This window comes from Loxodonta africana, chromosome 15, assembly GCF_030014295.1.
Source record: "Loxodonta africana isolate mLoxAfr1 chromosome 15, mLoxAfr1.hap2, whole genome shotgun sequence".
Lineage (NCBI taxonomy): Eukaryota > Metazoa > Chordata > Mammalia > Proboscidea > Elephantidae > Loxodonta > Loxodonta africana.
Genome location: NC_087356.1, coordinates 76,108,119 through 76,126,050, shown reverse-complemented (window position 1 = coordinate 76,126,050; position 17,932 = coordinate 76,108,119). Strand labels below are relative to the sequence as shown.

Below are 17,932 nucleotides of genomic sequence, written 5' to 3'. Positions count from 1 at the left end.
GCTGCAGTGGGAGAGGGCATTGCAAGAGGCAGGACTGCATGTGAGCTCCATTTACACAGGTTATTGGACTCAACCCTCAGAACAATCATAAGAAGTTGACATCCTTCTGCCCATTTTAGAGATGAGGAAACCGAAGCTGTGACTGCAGGTGACTTGCCCAGCTGGTAAATGGCAAAGCTGGGGTTCAAACATAAGTACCTGACCCAAAGGGCAAGATGGTCCCAGAGCCAGGAATAGGAGCCTGTGACAGAGGTCGCAAGGTAAACAGTATCTGCTGGGCCTCCTGGCCCAGCCAGGACCGCAGAGCCACACTGCTTCACCAGCCAATGAATTGCCAACCCCTTCTCGAGCCTGTTTCTTTCCTGAAATCTGCTTCATAGACCAGTAACACAGCCCTGCACTGAGCCAACTAAATATTTCATGGGGATTTTAATTTAACTCTGAAGAAATCCATCCAACCCTGGCAGTAGACTGTCACCTCAAGAAACAGCACAGGGAGCACTTGGACCAGCAGAAGGCATCGCAGCACCTCCGGGAACGTTAGCGCCCCTCTGGGCCTTGGCCTCCCCCAGCATTACCACCACAGGCTCCGGCCTGGTAAGCCTGGGAAATCCTCCAGATCTGAGCTCAGGTTGGTTTGCAAAGGCTCTTGGGGGGGCATAGGGGGTGCAAACAGGGTTGAGAGTGTGTATATGTGTAAGAGAGAGAGACAGGTGGTTAACTGAGCACTCTTCCCTGAAAGAAGTGAGAAGCAGTGGGGTTGGCCTTCAGCCTCCCCAGTGGACGGCAGCAAACATTCTGCAGGTGCCATGTGACCCCTCAGAGTTTATCCTTGGCCCCAGCCCCCAGCGGGTGGAGTGGGAAGACAGCCTGACTCATGTGGCAGGAGCAGATGAGCATGTTCCGGAGCATGTTATTATGACGTCTAAATGATAACTCCTGCTGATGTATGAGCCAGGAGTGGGAGTGCGCGTCCCTGTCTCCTTCAGTCCCATTGCCACGCAGCTCGGTGACCCCAGTGAGTCATGGCAGGTTTCCTGGGCATTTCAATAGGTGGGAGCAGAGGGGTGAGGAAGAAAGGTGCCCAGCAGGATCAGAAAACAGGAAGTGAGCAGATAATCTAATTTGAAATGGGCTGAGATGCAGATGTTAATCTGCTCAACTGCATAGCGCAAAGGACCTGGGGGGCTGGGGAGAATTTGGAAGCATCTCCATGCAGCATGCTCCTTCCTCTCCTGGCCCCTGGCTCAGGCTAGGCCTGTCGTCTCGATTCCTTCCCACGGTGTAATTAAGCTGGAGTATGGGGCCCTGATCCTCTTCTGCTTGGGTAACCCAGTGATGCTGTCCAAGGTCTTAAAGAGAACAGGGTCTGGAGAAGGGGTAAGGGGAGAAGGGCGCCCTCTAGTGGGAGCCTGGGCCTTCAAGTCTTCCTTAGGCCCAACCGGGTCTGGAGGGAGACCTGAATCTGGTTATAACATTCTGGCTTCCTGACAAAGCCCCTCCTGCATAAAGGAATCTGCCAGAAATCAGCTTGATTCAGCTGTCAGCAAGAAGGGGCTTTAGCAAGTGTCAAGAGATGGTTTGAGTCCCAGTCTTGCTACCTGCTTGCTTTGTGACCTTTGGCAAGTTACTTAATCCCCCGTGCCTTAGTTTCCCCACCTAAAAAAATGGGGATAATAATAGTCACCTTCCACAGGGGGTATTGTGAGCACCAAGTGAATTACTTGGTGCAGTGCCTGGCACACAGAAAGCACTGTAGTTATTACAAACCTGATCATGCAGACCACCCCCTAGCTAAAATACTTCAGGGTCCCCCGATTGCTTGTCAAAGTGTTGTACTTCCCAGTCCCTGCCTGCCTTCCAGCCTCATCTTACAGCAGGTGCCCTGGCCTTTGGACTCCAGCCAGTCTGGTGTCTTTCAGCCCCTGGGATACACCAAGCTCCTTCCTGCCTCAGGGCCTTGCCACATGCTGACGCTTCCACTGGGAATGCTTACCCCAAGCTTCCTCGCAGGTAACTTCTATTCATGTAATTGTGCCCAGTTGTCACTTCCTTAGGAAGGCCCCCGTGGACTTCCCAGACTCTGTCAGACTGCCCTCTCTACCTTCTCATGGTGCCAATAAACCAAAAACCAAACGTGTTGTCATTGAGTCAACTCCAATTCATGGCCACTGCATGTGTGTCAAAGTAGAACACAGAGCTTTCAGTGGCTGATTTTTAGGAAGTGGATCATCAGGCCCTTCTTCCAAGGTGCCTCTGTGTGGACTTGAACCTCCAACCTTTCAGTTAGCACCAAGCAAGTTAACTGTTTACACTACCCAGGGACTCCAATGGTGCCAATATGACTCCCTTGTAACACTTAGCACAGCTGTTAACTTTGGAGTTGCGTTTTTTTGTTTTTGATGGTCTGCTGGATGCCTGCGTTCCCCACCAGACTGGCAGCTCCTTGCCATCAGGGGTCAGGACTGTTTGCTCACTGCTGTGCCCCAGCACCTGGCAGTGCCTAACACAGGGCAGACACTGTACAGAGCATTGAATGGACGTGGGGCAAGTGGAGTGTGGTGTTAAAGCGGAGGGCAGGTGATAGCCAGGGACGGGGGCAAACCCTGCCCACCTTGAGACTCTACACTCAAAGTAGACCCATGACACGACACTTCCCGCGGGCCTTCGTGAGCGCAGCAGTCCCATGTCACCCTCGACAGACCCTCAGGCAGAGCCGGGCGTGTCTTATCCCTCCTGTAAAAGCCAGATTTGGTGGACTCTGAGCTCTTTCCTGTCTGGGTGTTTATGGATAACGCGGGCCTCGGCCTGGCCTTGTTTGGAATTCAGTAAGCCTTTTCAATACACGGGGGCTCTCCAGAGGCAATTACCTTGGAATGAAGGTTTCCCGGAATGCTTAGTACGACCTTATTTTGTGTGGTATCTTCTCATTCCGACTGTATCCTCCCAAAGCTTTCCAGAGTTAAGTAATGCAATCACAGAGTTAAATAAATGACAGCCAAGAAATGAGGCGCTGCTGAGCACAAAAAAAAAAAAAAAAAAAAACACAAGCAGCAGGTAAAACAGGTATGTGCAGATGTGACTTTCAAAGGGGTAGAAAGCTGCTGGCCTGGAAGGACCAGCTGGCCTCCCCAGGGGCTGCTAGGGTCTGGGGAACAGTGAGAAAAAGCCAGAGAAGAAAGATCTGGAAGTTGATCAAAGATAGTGCCGTGGACCCAAGAATTCAAAGGGAGCTGGGAAGGTCATTTAATCAGCTCTCCGCAGAGGAGAATCATATAACAAGGAAGAGACTGTGGAGAGTAACTGGGTCCCCAAGCTCGGCGTTGGCTTTTTTTCTTAGGGTTTTTGGAGCACTGGGTCAGGGTGAGGCCTGGGAGGGACCCCATGTGGGTCTGCAGAGACAGGGGCAGACCAGGAAGCATATTATATCAGCACAGTTGTATGTGTGATGCAAGCCACCCAGAAAAGACCATCGGGGGGCCAAGTGCCCAGGGGCTTTGGTGACAGTCAGCTCTGCCCATAGGAAGGACAGGCCTGTCTGCCCCTTACACTCTTACAAATCACCATTGGTTAAGGCGTTGCCTCCAGAAGCCCTTATTGAGGTGATCGCCATTGTCAAGTTCATTGTCATCATCATCACCATTGCCATTATCCTAACAGCAAACGTTTTGTTGGGCACTTGCTTTGCACCAGGCCACATGCTCCACATTTACAGGCATCGTCTCAGTCACCTTCTCAGCAACCCTAGGAGGTAGGTGCTATTATGCCCATTTTATTTATGAGAAAACTGAGGTGTAGGGGGGTTAAATGACTTGCTGAAGGTCACACAGCAAGTGACAGAGTCCAGACAGTTCTGTCTCACGGTAAAGGCTAAGCTCTCAGCCACCCACTCTCTTGCCTTAACAGCCCCTCATTTGTGTGACAGCACTCTACGGTTTGTACAGCTCTCCCGCATTCATCATCTCTCTTGGTCCTCTGGGAGCCAGGAGAGCCAATACTGGTAGCAGGCATTGCCCCACTTTACGGCTGAGAAAAAGGAGCTCCAGAGCGGTGAGTTGCCCCAGGACATTTGGTCAGCCAGAGGCAGAGCTAGGTCTTGGGGTGGTCTTTGCCCAGCCCTCCCACCTTCTCATTGGCTTGGCTGCGTGTACGGGAGGGACCACCAGCTGGCGGGAGGAAAGGACTGAGGCAGCTGAAGGTGTAATGGTGCCGGGGCACTGCTGAGAGGAAGGAATAGGACTTTTCCCAGAAAAGTGCAGCAGCTATTTAAAGATGGAGACAAAGGGACACTTTGACCGCATCAGATTGTCCGGGACACGGGGCTGCCATCAGATCCCTGTCTTGTGTTGTCCTCAGGGAAACGTAGGTGGACACAGCAGGCCCAGGCAAAAAGCAGACCGAAACCCTGCATGAGCGTGCTGTCTCCTGCTTCATTCCAGCCAGGGCCCAAATCCCAGGAGAAGAGCGGCGGCCACACAGACCTCCAGGCTTTGATAGCAATGGCGGTGGTGCTGTGACCTCTATTAAATTCCACGAGGTATGTTTTGGAAGTCACCTCCAGGCTGGCTCCAGCCTGCCCTCCCTTGTAAATTCCACGAGCATCCTGGAGATAAAAGAGGGGATCTCTCTGCCGCAGCACACGAAACTCTTCAAAGAATACTTTCAATAAAAAATGGGGAGAGGAGAGAGGTCTTTCTCTCCAGAGCGATGTATTTATACACACCCACGCATGTGCACACACCCACACGGGAGGACCAGGGACATGGGGCTGCATGTAGAATTCTCTGGCAGTTCCCTTTTACAAGTCCTTTTCCTGTGACAGACCCTACCCACTGGCTCTGGTGGTCCCAATCTTCTCCAGTTTTCCACACCCCACACTTACACTGCAAGATCTGCTCTCCCAGATGGTATTGCATCTCCCTAACCTTCCTGGGTTTCCTTCCCAGTGACAAAATTGACTTTAGAACTCGTTCTCCACAACTACTCCACAGCATTCAATTCTGCTGATCACCATCATCTTCTTGAGCCAAGTGGGGACAAGTTAAACTAGGCCAGACCTCTTCTAGCCAGACCCATCAAATCATGAGACTTTAGAGCTGAAAACAAGCTTAGAGAGCACCTGGATGAAACTTTTCATTTTACAGCTGAGGAAACCAGGGCCCAGAGAGTGGAATAACTTGCCCAAGGTCACAGGCACTGCTGCAGTGAGTCTTCTGGTGTCCTGGCCACAGCTCTTTCTGTGGACAGCTCGGCCCCCGCCCCCACCAGTGGCCAGAGGAATGAAGGGGCTTAGACAAGCTGTCCTCGTAGCCACACTTCACTCAGCCTCCCACACCAGCGATTCCCAGCATTTGTGTACTTTTTGTTGTAGTTTGGTTTCACAGCACATCATCTGCTCATCTAGAGTGCTTTATAGCGTAATGTCTTTTTAACTAAGGTAAAGTAAAATGAACGCACATCTTTTGGAATAATTCGATCCCGTGAGATTGTTGGTGATACCCCAGGGTGCGCTGAAGCCAAGGTAGATAATTACCGTTCTATACTGAGTCTCTATGAGTCGGAATCAACTCGACGGCAGTGGGTTGGGTTTATACTGAGTCAATTAAATAGAAAAAAAAAAAAAAACACCACAAAATCGCCATGATTTCTTTTTGTTTGTGGCTGCCCCTTCCTGTCTCGTTCCTACTTCCCTGCCTTTCCTGCCGAACACATTGGTGACGGAGAAAGGAAGGAGAGACTGGGCTGGCGGGGAAAGGGTCAGCAATATAGGCATGAAGCAGGGTTTTCTGTTTGGCTTAGTTTGGGGAAGTGTCTATTTGTGAACAGACGGAAATGCCCTGTCGGAGCTTAGGGCCAACACTCCCTGTATACGCGGTCATTCTCTGTGCACACAGGACAGTCCCTAGTGGGAGGCAGTCCGTGTCCAGCTTTCTCTCCATATGGAATTGTTTTCCCATAATGCCATTGTTAGGGGCCCTGGTGGCACAATGGTTAAGCACTCAGCTGCTAACCAAAAGGTTGGCAGTTCAGATCCACCCAGCAGCGCCATGGGATGAAGACCTGGTGGTCTGCTCCTGCAGAGATTACAATAGAAAACTCTATGGGGCAGTTCTACTCTGTCACAGGGGGTTGCTGAGTCTAAAGCAGTTTGATGGCACCTAACAACAATGTCAGTGTCGGCTAACCTTTATAAATTTTTAATTGATTTCCAAATTTTAATCCAAAATTTGCCCTTTTTGCATGGAAGCTGAGTGTGGGGAAGAGGAATTTGAGGACAGAGTTGTTTACTTTGGTTAATTGATTTGTAGTTTTTTTAATAACCTGAAAGAGCATTGGATAATTTGTTTACCTCTTACATGTTTTATCACTTTTAGTTTTCCCAATTGCTACTTCAGTTTCTTCATTCCAGTGCACTTAACTCTCGTCGTCTTCACCTAAGGTTTGGGCAGGGCTCGTCTAACTTGTCCTAACCGCCTGCACAGGATTGGAATCGCACCTGCTGGGCCTTTTCAGTTAACTTCTGTCGCTTCACATCCTTGCTTGTGAGCTCTGAATTCAAGTCAGCGCCAACATCATTCAGAGGCCGAGGCTCTGAAAGGCCCAAACAGCTCTTTAAAGAGTCTCCCAAATCCAGGCACTAACAATCCCCTAATCAAACCTCACTCTGTAATCCCAGGGTTGATTCATTTGATAGCAGTAATCAACACTCTCTTGGAGAACTACAGAATGAGTACGAAGAGTCATTCGTATTTTTCATTTTTTATTAAATATCTCTTACGTGTGCTCTTGAGTTTCTTTTAAGCCTGGCCTCTCTATATAAGGTCCCGAGTTTGTTAACCTGTGCTGGGTCACATGGCTTCTTTAGCTAATTGAACGTGAATTATGAGTGGAGAATTGGGATTGAGATGTAGAAGAAACTGACCATTGCCAGTGGATTTAGCCTCTTGTACAGAAATCATAAATTCCCTTGTGTGTAAGGTGTGGGCCAGCATGTCTGTCTCGCTGCTTTTCTAGCAATGACTTAGTAAGAATCAAGTGTGTGTGTGTTCAGAACTGATTGGCCTTTTCCTCATTTATTTCTTCATCTTTTGCATCAGCTGATGAGTTAAAGAAGCTGAAATGTAAACCACGGGGGAAGCCAGTCTGAGATACGGTGCCTAGGTGATAAAAGATGATTGTCGAATATTAGCACAAGTCTGAACCACCTGGCAACTTGTTACAAATACAGATTCCTGAGTCCTGCTGCCAGAGAGGCTGATCCAGGGGGTCTTGATGGGACTCAGGGATGTACATTTAATAAACCCTGCAGGTTATTCGGAAACCCTGGTGGCTTAATGCTTAAGAGTTCAGCTGCTAACCGAAAGGTCGGCAATTCGAATCCACCAGGTGCTCCTTGGAAACCTTGATGCAGGTGCCCCTTAGACTGCATTTTGAGAATCACTGTTACAGAAAAACACTGTCTCAGCCCGGCCACTGCCACCAGTTGCTGTCAAGTCGACTGGCTCATGGCAACCCCACATGTGTCAGAGTAGAACTCTGTTCCATAGGGGTTTCAAATGGTTGATTTTGGAAATAGATCTCCAGGCCTTTCTCCAAGGTGCCCTTGGATGGACTCAAACCTCTGACCTTTGGTTAGCAGCTGAGCATGTTAACTATTTGCACCTCCCAGGGACTCTTTCTTGGCCTCATACTAAATCCAAACCCGTTACTGTCCAGTTGATTCTGACTCATAGCAACCCTATAGGACAGAGTAGAACTGCCTCAGAGGGTTTCCAGGACCAGCTGGTGGGTTCAAACTGCCATCTTTTTGGTTAGCAGCTGAGCTCTTACCCACTGTACCACCTACCCTTGATTTATGGCCGAGGTTAAGAAAACCTAGAGAAGTGAAGTGACTAAAAAAAAATTAGTTAGGGCCGAGCGTGGACTAGAACTGAAGACAAGCTCTGAGCTTTGCCACTGCCCATGCATAGGAGAGAATTAAGTAAATGGCCAACAGAATATTGGGGATTATCTGCAAATCTGTTTCAATATTAATTGGAATGTTCTGAGTAGGTTTTCCAGATCAAACAGAAAATTACATGTCTATTTCTAAGATTCAGATAAATTGGATAAAAGTACAGTTTAGATCCAAATCATCAGGTTAGATTGCCGCAGTCCGCCACTCCCAGCTGACAAGAGCTCGGGGAGGAAGGTGCGTAGGCCCTGGACTCCTTGGCATGACGGAAGACATCAGGAACGCTCTGCCTTCTCTACCAGCACCTGTCTGAGCTGTTTCACTTTGTGCCCTCAGCCACCACTCTGCAAAGGTATTGCCACCCACCCTGGTACCTGAGAGCTTCCATTCTCCAACAGAGCTGGGAAGCTGGGGAAACCCTGCTTAGAGGTGGCCATGCCCGTGACCCCACAGTCCCCTTTAGGTATGTGTGCCCACAGAGTTCATATTCTCTTAACAGTCTCGCACCATTTATCTTATTCTTACGCCCCTATCCAGTCTCCAGTACGGTAGAACCAGCCAGATGATCTCTAGTACACTCTTCAAATTTAATAAAGGTCATTGTAATGATTGGATCCCTGGTGGCACAGTGGTTAGGAGTTCAGCTGTTAACCAAAAGGTCGGCAGTTCAAATTCACCAGCTGTTCCTTGGAAACCCTATGGGGCAGTTCTACTCTATCCTATAGGGTTGCTATGAGTTGGAATCGACTCGATAGCAAAGGGTTTGGTTTTTTGCTATGTATATATGAGTTAGGAATGGAGAATTGGGATCGAGATGTGTATATACATACAAACACACACACACATATATATTCATGTATATGTACATGAAGGAGCCCTGGTGGCACAGTGGTTAAGTGCTAGGCTTTAACTGCAAGGTCGGTGGTTGGAATCCACCAGCCACTCCATGGGAGAAAGATGTAACAGTCTGCTTCCAGGAAGATTATAGCCTTGGAAACCCTATGGGGCAGTTCTACTCTGTCCTGTGGGGTCACTATGAGTCAGAATTGACAGCAATGGGTTTGGTTTGGTTTGGTTTGTAATGATTGGGCTCCATCTTTCTCAAAATCGACCAGTAGGAAGTGGGCCTGCTTTGTAACAGGATGGACTTAGACTAGACACAAGGAAGAATTCCCACATGGAAGAGTGTTGAGGAAGCCTGTTGCGTCTCGTTTCCCAGAGACCCTTAATACAGGACAGATATGGGCACTTGGGGTGCAAAGAGAAAGGAAGGAAATCTCTTCAGAACAAATTCTGGTTATTTTGCATTTATTAAAAGCGCCAGAGACCCGTCTTCTGTTTCTGCGGTGACACCTGAATTTTAACCTCAGCATAAGTGGCCAGTGACCGGGAAGTCTTTGTTCTAGTCCCAGCTGAGACAAGGACAAGCTTTGTGACCTTGGGCTTCTGGCTCAGTTTCTGGTTCTTCATTTTCTCACTGTGAAATGGATGGGGTTGCATTGGATTGTTTCTTATTTCTGTGGTTCCAACATTTTTATTTCTTTGTAATGCACTCCCCTCAACTGCCTTATATCCCAGTAGGCACTCACTGAAGTTTTGTTGACTGAACAAATGAGTAAGTTGAATAAAACAACTACTCAATGTTGAGAACCTAGGAGCCCTCTCTGCTAGTTTTCCTCTCCTGAGCCCCTACCCTAGGACATTTTGAGACTGTCTCTGGGCTGTCTGGTGGTAAGCTCCCTGCTTTTTAAAATGGTATGTGTATTTAGAGGTGTCTAACCTCAAATGGAAAACCCTGGTGGTGTAATGTAGTGGCTAACTGCTACGGCTGCTAACCAAAGGATCAGCAGTTGAAATCCACCAGGTGCTCCCCGGAAACTGTATGAGGCAGTTGTACCCTGTCATATAGGATTGCTGTGAATCAGCATCAACTCAAGGCAATGGGTTTGGTTTTTTTTTCTTTTTTTCGTCCCTGGGTGGCACAAGTAGTTAAACTCTAGACTACTAACCAAAAGGTTGGAGGTTCGAACCCACCCAGTGGCACTTCAGAAGACAGGCCTGGCAATCTGCCTCTGAAAGGTCACAGCTTTGAAAACCCTATGGAGCACAGTTTTACTCTACATACATGGGGTTGCTATAAGTTGGAATCGACTCAACGGCAATTGATTAACTTTAAATGAACATGAGTTAGAGCTTCAGTATTCATATCCTGTCATGAGGAATTGTTCAGATCTGAGGTATGCTGTGAATACTTGGAGTCACCCTCAGCACTGAGAAGCCCCAATAACATCTCCCCAGGGTGATGGCCTCTGGTCACAAGTCCCTGTGCCCCCATCTCACATGGCCACCCCACTGATGGGCTCTCTCTGTTCCTTTCAGAAAGCAGATCTGGCTGTGGCCGGCCTCACCATTACGGCTGAGCGGGAGAAGGTGATTGATTTCTCTAAGCCATTCATGACTCTGGGAATTAGCATTCTTTACCGAGTTCATATGGTAAGAGACTTATTTTATACGCATTTATGTCATTACAGTTATTTGCATGCAAACACTGAGTTATATGGTAATAATGAATGACTCACGGAAATATTTAGATTCCAAGACTTAAATGTAAATGGGCTGGGCTGTTTTTTCCCCCATCCAGCTGCATGGACTTGCCTACAGGAGGGATGGAAAAGTTACACTCGTGGGCTTTTTGGTAAAAATGGCTTCTGTCTCACTGGATAGGGGTGACCAAAAGTGATTGTTCAACACTTGGTACATAGAATGTCAGGGACTGACCCCCTCACTCACTGTGCTGCCTTCTGGCGCGGGGGAACCTGCAGCCCACATAAGTCAGCCCAGATTCTCAGGCATGCCTCTGTCCCAACCACTCTGGTGATAGAATATAGACTCCTGCCCCTCTTGGTAATCTGTACTGATGAATGAAGAGCAGATCATCCAGTGTCATTTATACCTGGCTTGTCCCCTCTTCTGCACCCCGCCCCCCAAAAAAAGACTTCTCTGGGCAGGGTTAGCTGGAGTGGGTGTAAAACAGGTTTGAGAACACACCAATGGGCAGCAGAGGATGGACGGGACCCCAGCGTATACTGGCTTGTGGGGACAGCATCTTCGGTCTTCCAAAGTCTTCAGTCTTCCAGGAACTTGTGCAAGGCACCTTTGTGCGCACTTCCCCATTTGAGGAAAGAGGACAGGGATTGTAATTCCCATCTTACAGAGAAGGAAACAAAAGTCACACTTGGAGCTAATACAGAGCAGGACCAGGAATCCGAGTCTCCCAGCTCTCAGGACAGCATTCTTGTCATTCTTGTTATCTTTGTTGGAACTCAGGCAGTTTCAAGCCAGCACCATTTCTTGAGGCCCCACTGACCCCTGAGGGAGCACCAAAAAGAAATGGAGACATACAGACTCTTTCCAAACGATCCTGCTGTGGCCGGGCCATACAACTAGGCTCTCACCTTGGTTTCTTGGTTAGCGTCGAAGGAACGAGAGCCCAGCTCTTGACCAGTGGACCCATCAGGAACCATGTGGCTGAAGGCACGTGACCCCAAGGGTTTCTACTACCTAGGAACACCTGGGCTAGGTGACCTTCCTCCCACAGGTCACCACTAAATATCAACTCTGGTCAGAATCAAACCTGAATTCACCAACCCTCTGGGCATCCTAAATTGGATGGTTGACCAAATGTCCCCACCACCCACAACCCTCTTGCTGTATTAGTTACTCTGACTGCTCAGGTCCTCCCCTCTTCCATCTTCCATCTTGAGGCACCACATGGCTTCTCAGCTCTGAGTTATAACAGGGGCAGGCTGAGCAAAAACTGAGTGCTGGCATGAACAGCTTCCACTAAGCAGAACTGACAGTTTATGCATTTATTCAACAAATATTTATTGCGTGCATTCTGTGTGTCAGGCAGTATGCTCAGAAAGTACCAAGCTGGGGAAAGAAGAATCCTGAATTAACTAAGCCAAAGGGGACCTGATGAGAACAAGCCTGAGATGTACTTTGCTGCGTCTGAAACAAAGGCGGCATTAGCAAGAAAGGCTAGTGCTGAAGGGTCGACTGATAGAGTCCACCACGACAGCTGAAGTCTAAAATTACATAGAGAAGCTATCGCTGTTAGGGTCAAGTTAATGAAATTAAACTTAAATACTGAATGCTTATTATTTTTTTAGTTTTCTCTAGTTGATAATTATCTTTTCACAAAAATATGGTTTATTTCATTTCATTTATAGTCTATGTTATTGCTGCTGTTGTTAGTTGCTATCAGTTTGGTCCCCGACTCATGGGGACCCCATGCACAACAGAACAAAATGCTGCTCAGTCCTGCACCATCTGCATAATTGGTTGCAGATTGGTCTCTTATGATCCATAGGGTTTTCATTGGCTGATTCTCAGAAGTAGATTGCTAGGCCTTTGTTCTCAGTCCATCTATAAGGAATCTAGACTCTCTATCTTAGTTCTGTGTTCATGAGATCACCCAGTTGTTAAGTAACTGTTACCAAAAAGTGAGCATTTGGTGGTAGTCAAACCTGGGTGTAAAAGTAAAAATAATGACCCCAAAGTACAAATGCCTAGGTAAGAATTATTGCAAATCCCAGCAAAGTAAAAACCAACGACAAATGCATCTCTAAAGTCTAAAGACAACCATAAATAATTTGTGAATTCCCAGCAATCTATGATTTTTATGTGAGTATTTTTTTTTATAGATCATCAGGCATTGATTATGGGATATTTCCCTTCTTCCCAACATGGGGGTATAAACTCTGCTTCTGCCCAGGCATTCCTAGGACCAAAATAAGAAGAGTGTTTAGTTCTTACCACCTACTCCCTGCCACTCAAGAGAGTGGCTAAAGATTTTGGCATTGGTATTTGGTAGAGTTAATCCCTCCTGCTTTTAAAAACTCCCTCTGTACCTAGCATCCAAGTCTCCATTTTCTCCTGATGTCCTTCCTGCCCTCTGATTCTTGCCTCTTCCATCATCTCTGTTGATTCCTCTCTCTGCCCCTTAAATGTCCATAGCCCTTTCTATTCTCATTCTACCTGCTCTCTCCCTGGGTAATTGTACTCATTCCCTAATCTGTAAATCTAACCCTGGCCTCTCCTCTGGGTTCCGGGAGCATGTTACTAACGTAACACATTACTAGACATCTCCACCTGGATGTCTCAAGACCCCTTATAAACAGGCTCTCAGACTGCATTCAGTCTATTTCCGGCTCAGGCTTGTCCCCCCACCTCCCCTCCACTCCATCCCAGGTAATGGCAGCTCCATCTTGTTTCCTGGGTCATCCTTACTCTCTTTTACCTTTCACATTCAGTAGCTCATCTCACCTAACAGTTCTCAAATATTCTGTCTCTCCCCATTGCTTCTGCCTTGGCTCAGGCTCTCATTATCTCTAACCCGAATCACTGCCATCCCAGTGGCCTGGATGCTCCTTGGCCATTTCTATTCATTACTGTCTCTCCATCAAAGGACCACACACATTATAAGCATTCAATAAGAAGCAATAGAATGAATTCATAGACTCTGGACTCATAGACTGCTTGGGTTTCTTCCCAGATCTGCCACTTACTAACTGCACGATGTGTAAATTTCAGTTTCTTTCCCTGTAAAAATGAATTGTCATGCAAGTTAGATGAGAATGTATACACAATACACTCAGAACAGTGCCTGGCCTATTATATGCATAATTAAGTGTTAGCTTTCCTATTGAAGAAATCAAATGTATGTGAATTGTTCCCCACTGCAGTCCATCCTCCACACTTAGGTTGTTTTGTTCTTTGCAAATGTAATCATATCAGCTTCCTACTGAAAATCTTTCACTGGATGCCCTTCACCTACAAGAAGAAGTTCATCCATCTTAGCACAGAGAATAAAATCCATCTCTCTCACCCCACTTCCAGTTCTTCACTTCACCCCATGTACTCACTGCTTTCCCATCATGTCAGCCTCTCCTCCATCCTTGTCTAGGTTCATGCTTGTCTTCTGGCCATTTAGTCATCTAACAGACTCTTCCCTGGCCTTCAATACCCAGCTCAGATAGCACTTGCTCTTCAATGCGATTCCTCAAGATGAAGCTGATTGCTTCTTTGTCTGAGTCACTGCCCTCTGCTTTGATTCAGAGCACTTTTATGCCATATTCTATTATTCCTGGATTTTCTGTCTCTCCCCCAGTACACCCTAGTGGGAGATACATTAAGAGAAGATGCCTTTTGTCAGACTATAAATCTTTATGATTTTGGGTATGGAAAATGGGATCATCCTTAGCATACAGCATTTACTTGTAAGTGTGGAAGGAAAAGAGGAAGGAAGGGAGAGCGGGAGGGAGATCCTGTGATCTTGTGGGCAGTGAGCATCAAACTTTCTTTTGTGGCTCCTGGTCAATAGCCCTGAGCCCCAGGAGCTTGGGCTTCTGATACAAGGCCCTCAGGGCCAGCAGAATAAGTGACCTAAATAGAATTTTTTTTTTTCTTCCTGGCCTTTACCCCATTGGTCTTAGGAGCAAAAAGAGATGGGAGGCAGATGTTTCAGGCAGCTCAGATATATCTGCTTAGGCCTGGCCATGACTGCCACCTGAACTCATTGATCTCGCCTTCCCCCATGATGGCACATCCACGTATGACATCACACCCACCTGAGAAGATATCAGAATGCCAGCTTGGGCCAGGTGAGCTTCCAGGCCATATGTAGAGGACCCACCACAGTTGCAATCTGAGGTGTCTCTTGACATGCCAAGAATGGGAATCGAGCCAAGGACATCTGAATTCAAGACCCTCTGGACTTCTCTGGCATATTAGCACGTTTCTTCTTATTGAGGAGTTCAGTATTTGCTGTCATAAGAGAACTTCGAGGGCATCTTGCAGTGGAGGGTTTTATAGCATCAATGCTTACTGTGTGCTCTCAAATACCTGTGTGAATGGCGGGAAGATCAGCATGGAAAGACAAAAGCATTTATATTTGACATTAGAATCTACCACGTAGTTTTCTTTCTTTTCTTTCCACAGCAACAATTTGTCTAACGACGTTTTGCTCAGACTAATATTAAAGTCCACTTGCATCACTGCAGCACACGCTGTTGTGGGGATAGCAAGACAGCATCAGGGCGTGCTGGAAGCCAACCCTTAAGTGGATCATCCAAGTTAAAAAATTTAGTGTTGACATATTCAAGGATGACGCGTATATGTCCAGGGTATTTGTATGTTGATGAACATCTGTCTGGCATCTCTTTATTTATGAAGCGCTTTCGCATAGGGTATCTTATTTGACATAGTAATTCCCACAGGCAGGTATTAGGACTCCCATTTTACAAGGGAGGATTCTGAGATGCAGTGAGACTAGTCAGCGCAGTGGAAAGAGGAAAAGTAGTGCAGTGGGAGGTGGGCATTGGAGTGGCTTTCCTGTCTCCAGATCCCACACACTCCCAACTCCCTACCTTTATGGTGTAGTAGGTGCGTTTCTCTTGGAGGCCCTGGGTGGTGCAAACTGTTAACATGCTTGGCTGCTAACCTGAAGGATAGAGACTTGAGTCCATCCAGAGGTGCCTTGCAAGAAAGGCCTGGGGATCTACTTCTGAAAAATCAGCCATTGAAAGCTCTGTGTAGCACAGTTCTACTGTGACACACACAGGATCGTCATGAGTCAGAGCCAACTCAGTAGCAACTGGTTTACTGGTTTAGGTGCGTTTTTCTTAGTGTCAAGGTTGTGTGTTAGATAATCTTTCAAGATCCGTTCCCAGACTCAGGGTACTATCTGTGATCCCGTATAGGGTCCCAAGCCAGCCAGAGCTTCTAAGACTCCCTCAAAAATGGGAACTGACCATTTTCCCCCTATAATGTCCTTTTCCACCTTTGATTAACAAATGGAAAAGTTTCATACTCTGTTCTTTTTCTCTTCTTAAGCCTCATCTAGAGTATTTCCTCTCCAAAAAAAAAAAGAAAAAATCAGACAGTGATTAGAAAGTGAGAGAGAAATAAATGCCAGCGTTAAATTAATGCGCGGCATTTGCTGGATGTATTACCCATTTTTCAAGAAGGTCTGTTTCATTTCAGGAAGACTGTCTAAGAAAATAGAGAACAATACTAAGTAAACCAGTGAATCATTTCTAATACTGCTTAATACTCAGTTATAAGAAAATGGAAAATGAATAGAGTTCTGTCCCTTAAAGCTAAGTAACATGATAGCCTATATAATGGAAATATGGATCACTGAGACGACACTGGGTTCTGGGTTGGGAGTATATAATCATTTTAATATTGGCTGCTTACTGAGCACCTCTCTCTCAAGAATCTCCAGGTGTTTTAGTAATTCTCACAGTCCCCTTCATGTTAATTATAGTGTTCCATTTTGTGGAAGAAGAAAATGGCACCCAGAGGAGTTGAGTAGCTTGTCTAGGATCACACAGCAAGTCAAAGTCAGTGCCAAGATTAGAACTTAGATTTCTCCATACCAGTTTTCCAACCAAAAAAAAAAAAAACCAAACCCGTTGCCACCGAGTCAATTGCAACTTATAGCAACTGTATAGGACAGGGTAGAACTGCCCCATAGGATTTCCCAGGAGCAACTGGTGGATTCGAACTGCTGACCTTTTGGTGAGCAACCAAACGCTTAACCACTGTTGCCACTTAAAAAAACCCATCTGGACATTTCATGTGAAGAGGGATTGTTTACCTCTTTTTTCCTCTTGGAATCAGAGGTAAGAAGTGCATATTAAACCAAAATATTGACAAGACAATCCACTATAGATACACTGAGGAGGCTATCCATGGGCTCCTGGGGTGGAACAAGAAGAAATCACCTCCTTCTGCCTCTCCTAGAAGGAGCCATGGAAGCTGTGTTCTTTTATCTCTCAGCCCTAAAGAATGTTTTATTGACCACTGACTGCTGGGTCTTGAATATATAACAAGAAACCTTTCTTTAAATTGCCATTTACTTCAAAGACTGCCAAAACCACATGGAGGACATGGCAAGTACAAAATGTGTCCTAGTCTATGCTGGGGAGGGAGTGAGGGCAGAAGGGAAGGAGGAAACCTGATGTCACTAGTTCGTGTACAGGACAATGCCAGGATAGGCAACCCTCACTCAGACCTGGGAGAACCTGCTATGTGTCTCATCCAGTCTGTCTTCAGCTTCTGTGGGAAGGCTGAGATGAAACTGAGTTCCAAAGGTTGGAATCACTTGTTTCTAAGATCCATTCTTCCAGAAGAGAGCCTGATATTGCCCTAATTGCTTCCCTGGAAAGCCCTGGGGGAACCCTCATGATTCATATATTATGATTCCTAGAAACTCCAGGAGTTATAGAAAGTGGCTGTAGCCAGATGGCATTCTCCCCCCGAGGCATCTTTAGCATGTGTCACCATAGGACAGAAAACAGTATTTCTTGTCCATTGAGCTAAGCATTAATATAAAAGAAAGTTCCCCCCTTTGTCACACACTCCTCCCCTGCATTGACTCGCGGCCACCATTAGACAGAGGAACAAACACAGATGTAGCCTTTACTCTGTGCTAGGCACTGTCCCAGCCCTTTACATGCATTAACTCACTTCATTCTCAAAACAACCCCACAAGGTAGGTTTTATTATCCTCATGTTACAAAAGAGGAAGCTGAGGCTGGTAACGTAGTCAAGTAACTTGCCCAAGGTCACACAACTCATAAGTGGTAGAGCCAGGATTCAATCCTGGACAATATGGCTCTGTGGTCAGTGTTTTAAATCACTACCTTGTCCTGCATTACCTGGTTCCATGGTCCTTATCCATTTGATTCCAGACTCTGGACGAGTAGTTATGTTCTAACTATGATGCCATTGTCTGCTGTACACACAGAATGAAGTATCAGCAAATTAACAGATTTTTTTAGGGATCAGAGGATGTTTCACCATGCAAGGGGATTTCCGTGCCACTTCATAGCTCCGTGAGTGGTTCCACTGCTCTAGTTCAAAGAATCTCAGCACACCAGGATTGTGGTCAATTGATGACTAGCTCTT

At 46.7% G+C, this 17,932-nt stretch overlaps 1 protein-coding gene across 1 annotated transcript in view; it reads left to right on the top strand.

The window, feature by feature from the left end:
- Nucleotides 1-17,932, top strand: part of GRIK4 (glutamate ionotropic receptor kainate type subunit 4) — a 363,160-nt gene that overhangs the window by 307,538 nt on the left and 37,690 nt on the right. The window contains exon 12 of the mRNA XM_003418197.3: nt 10,334-10,447. Coding sequence (XP_003418245.2) covers nt 10,334-10,447 — 114 coding nt within the window. The remainder of the gene's footprint in view (nt 1-10,333; nt 10,448-17,932) is intronic.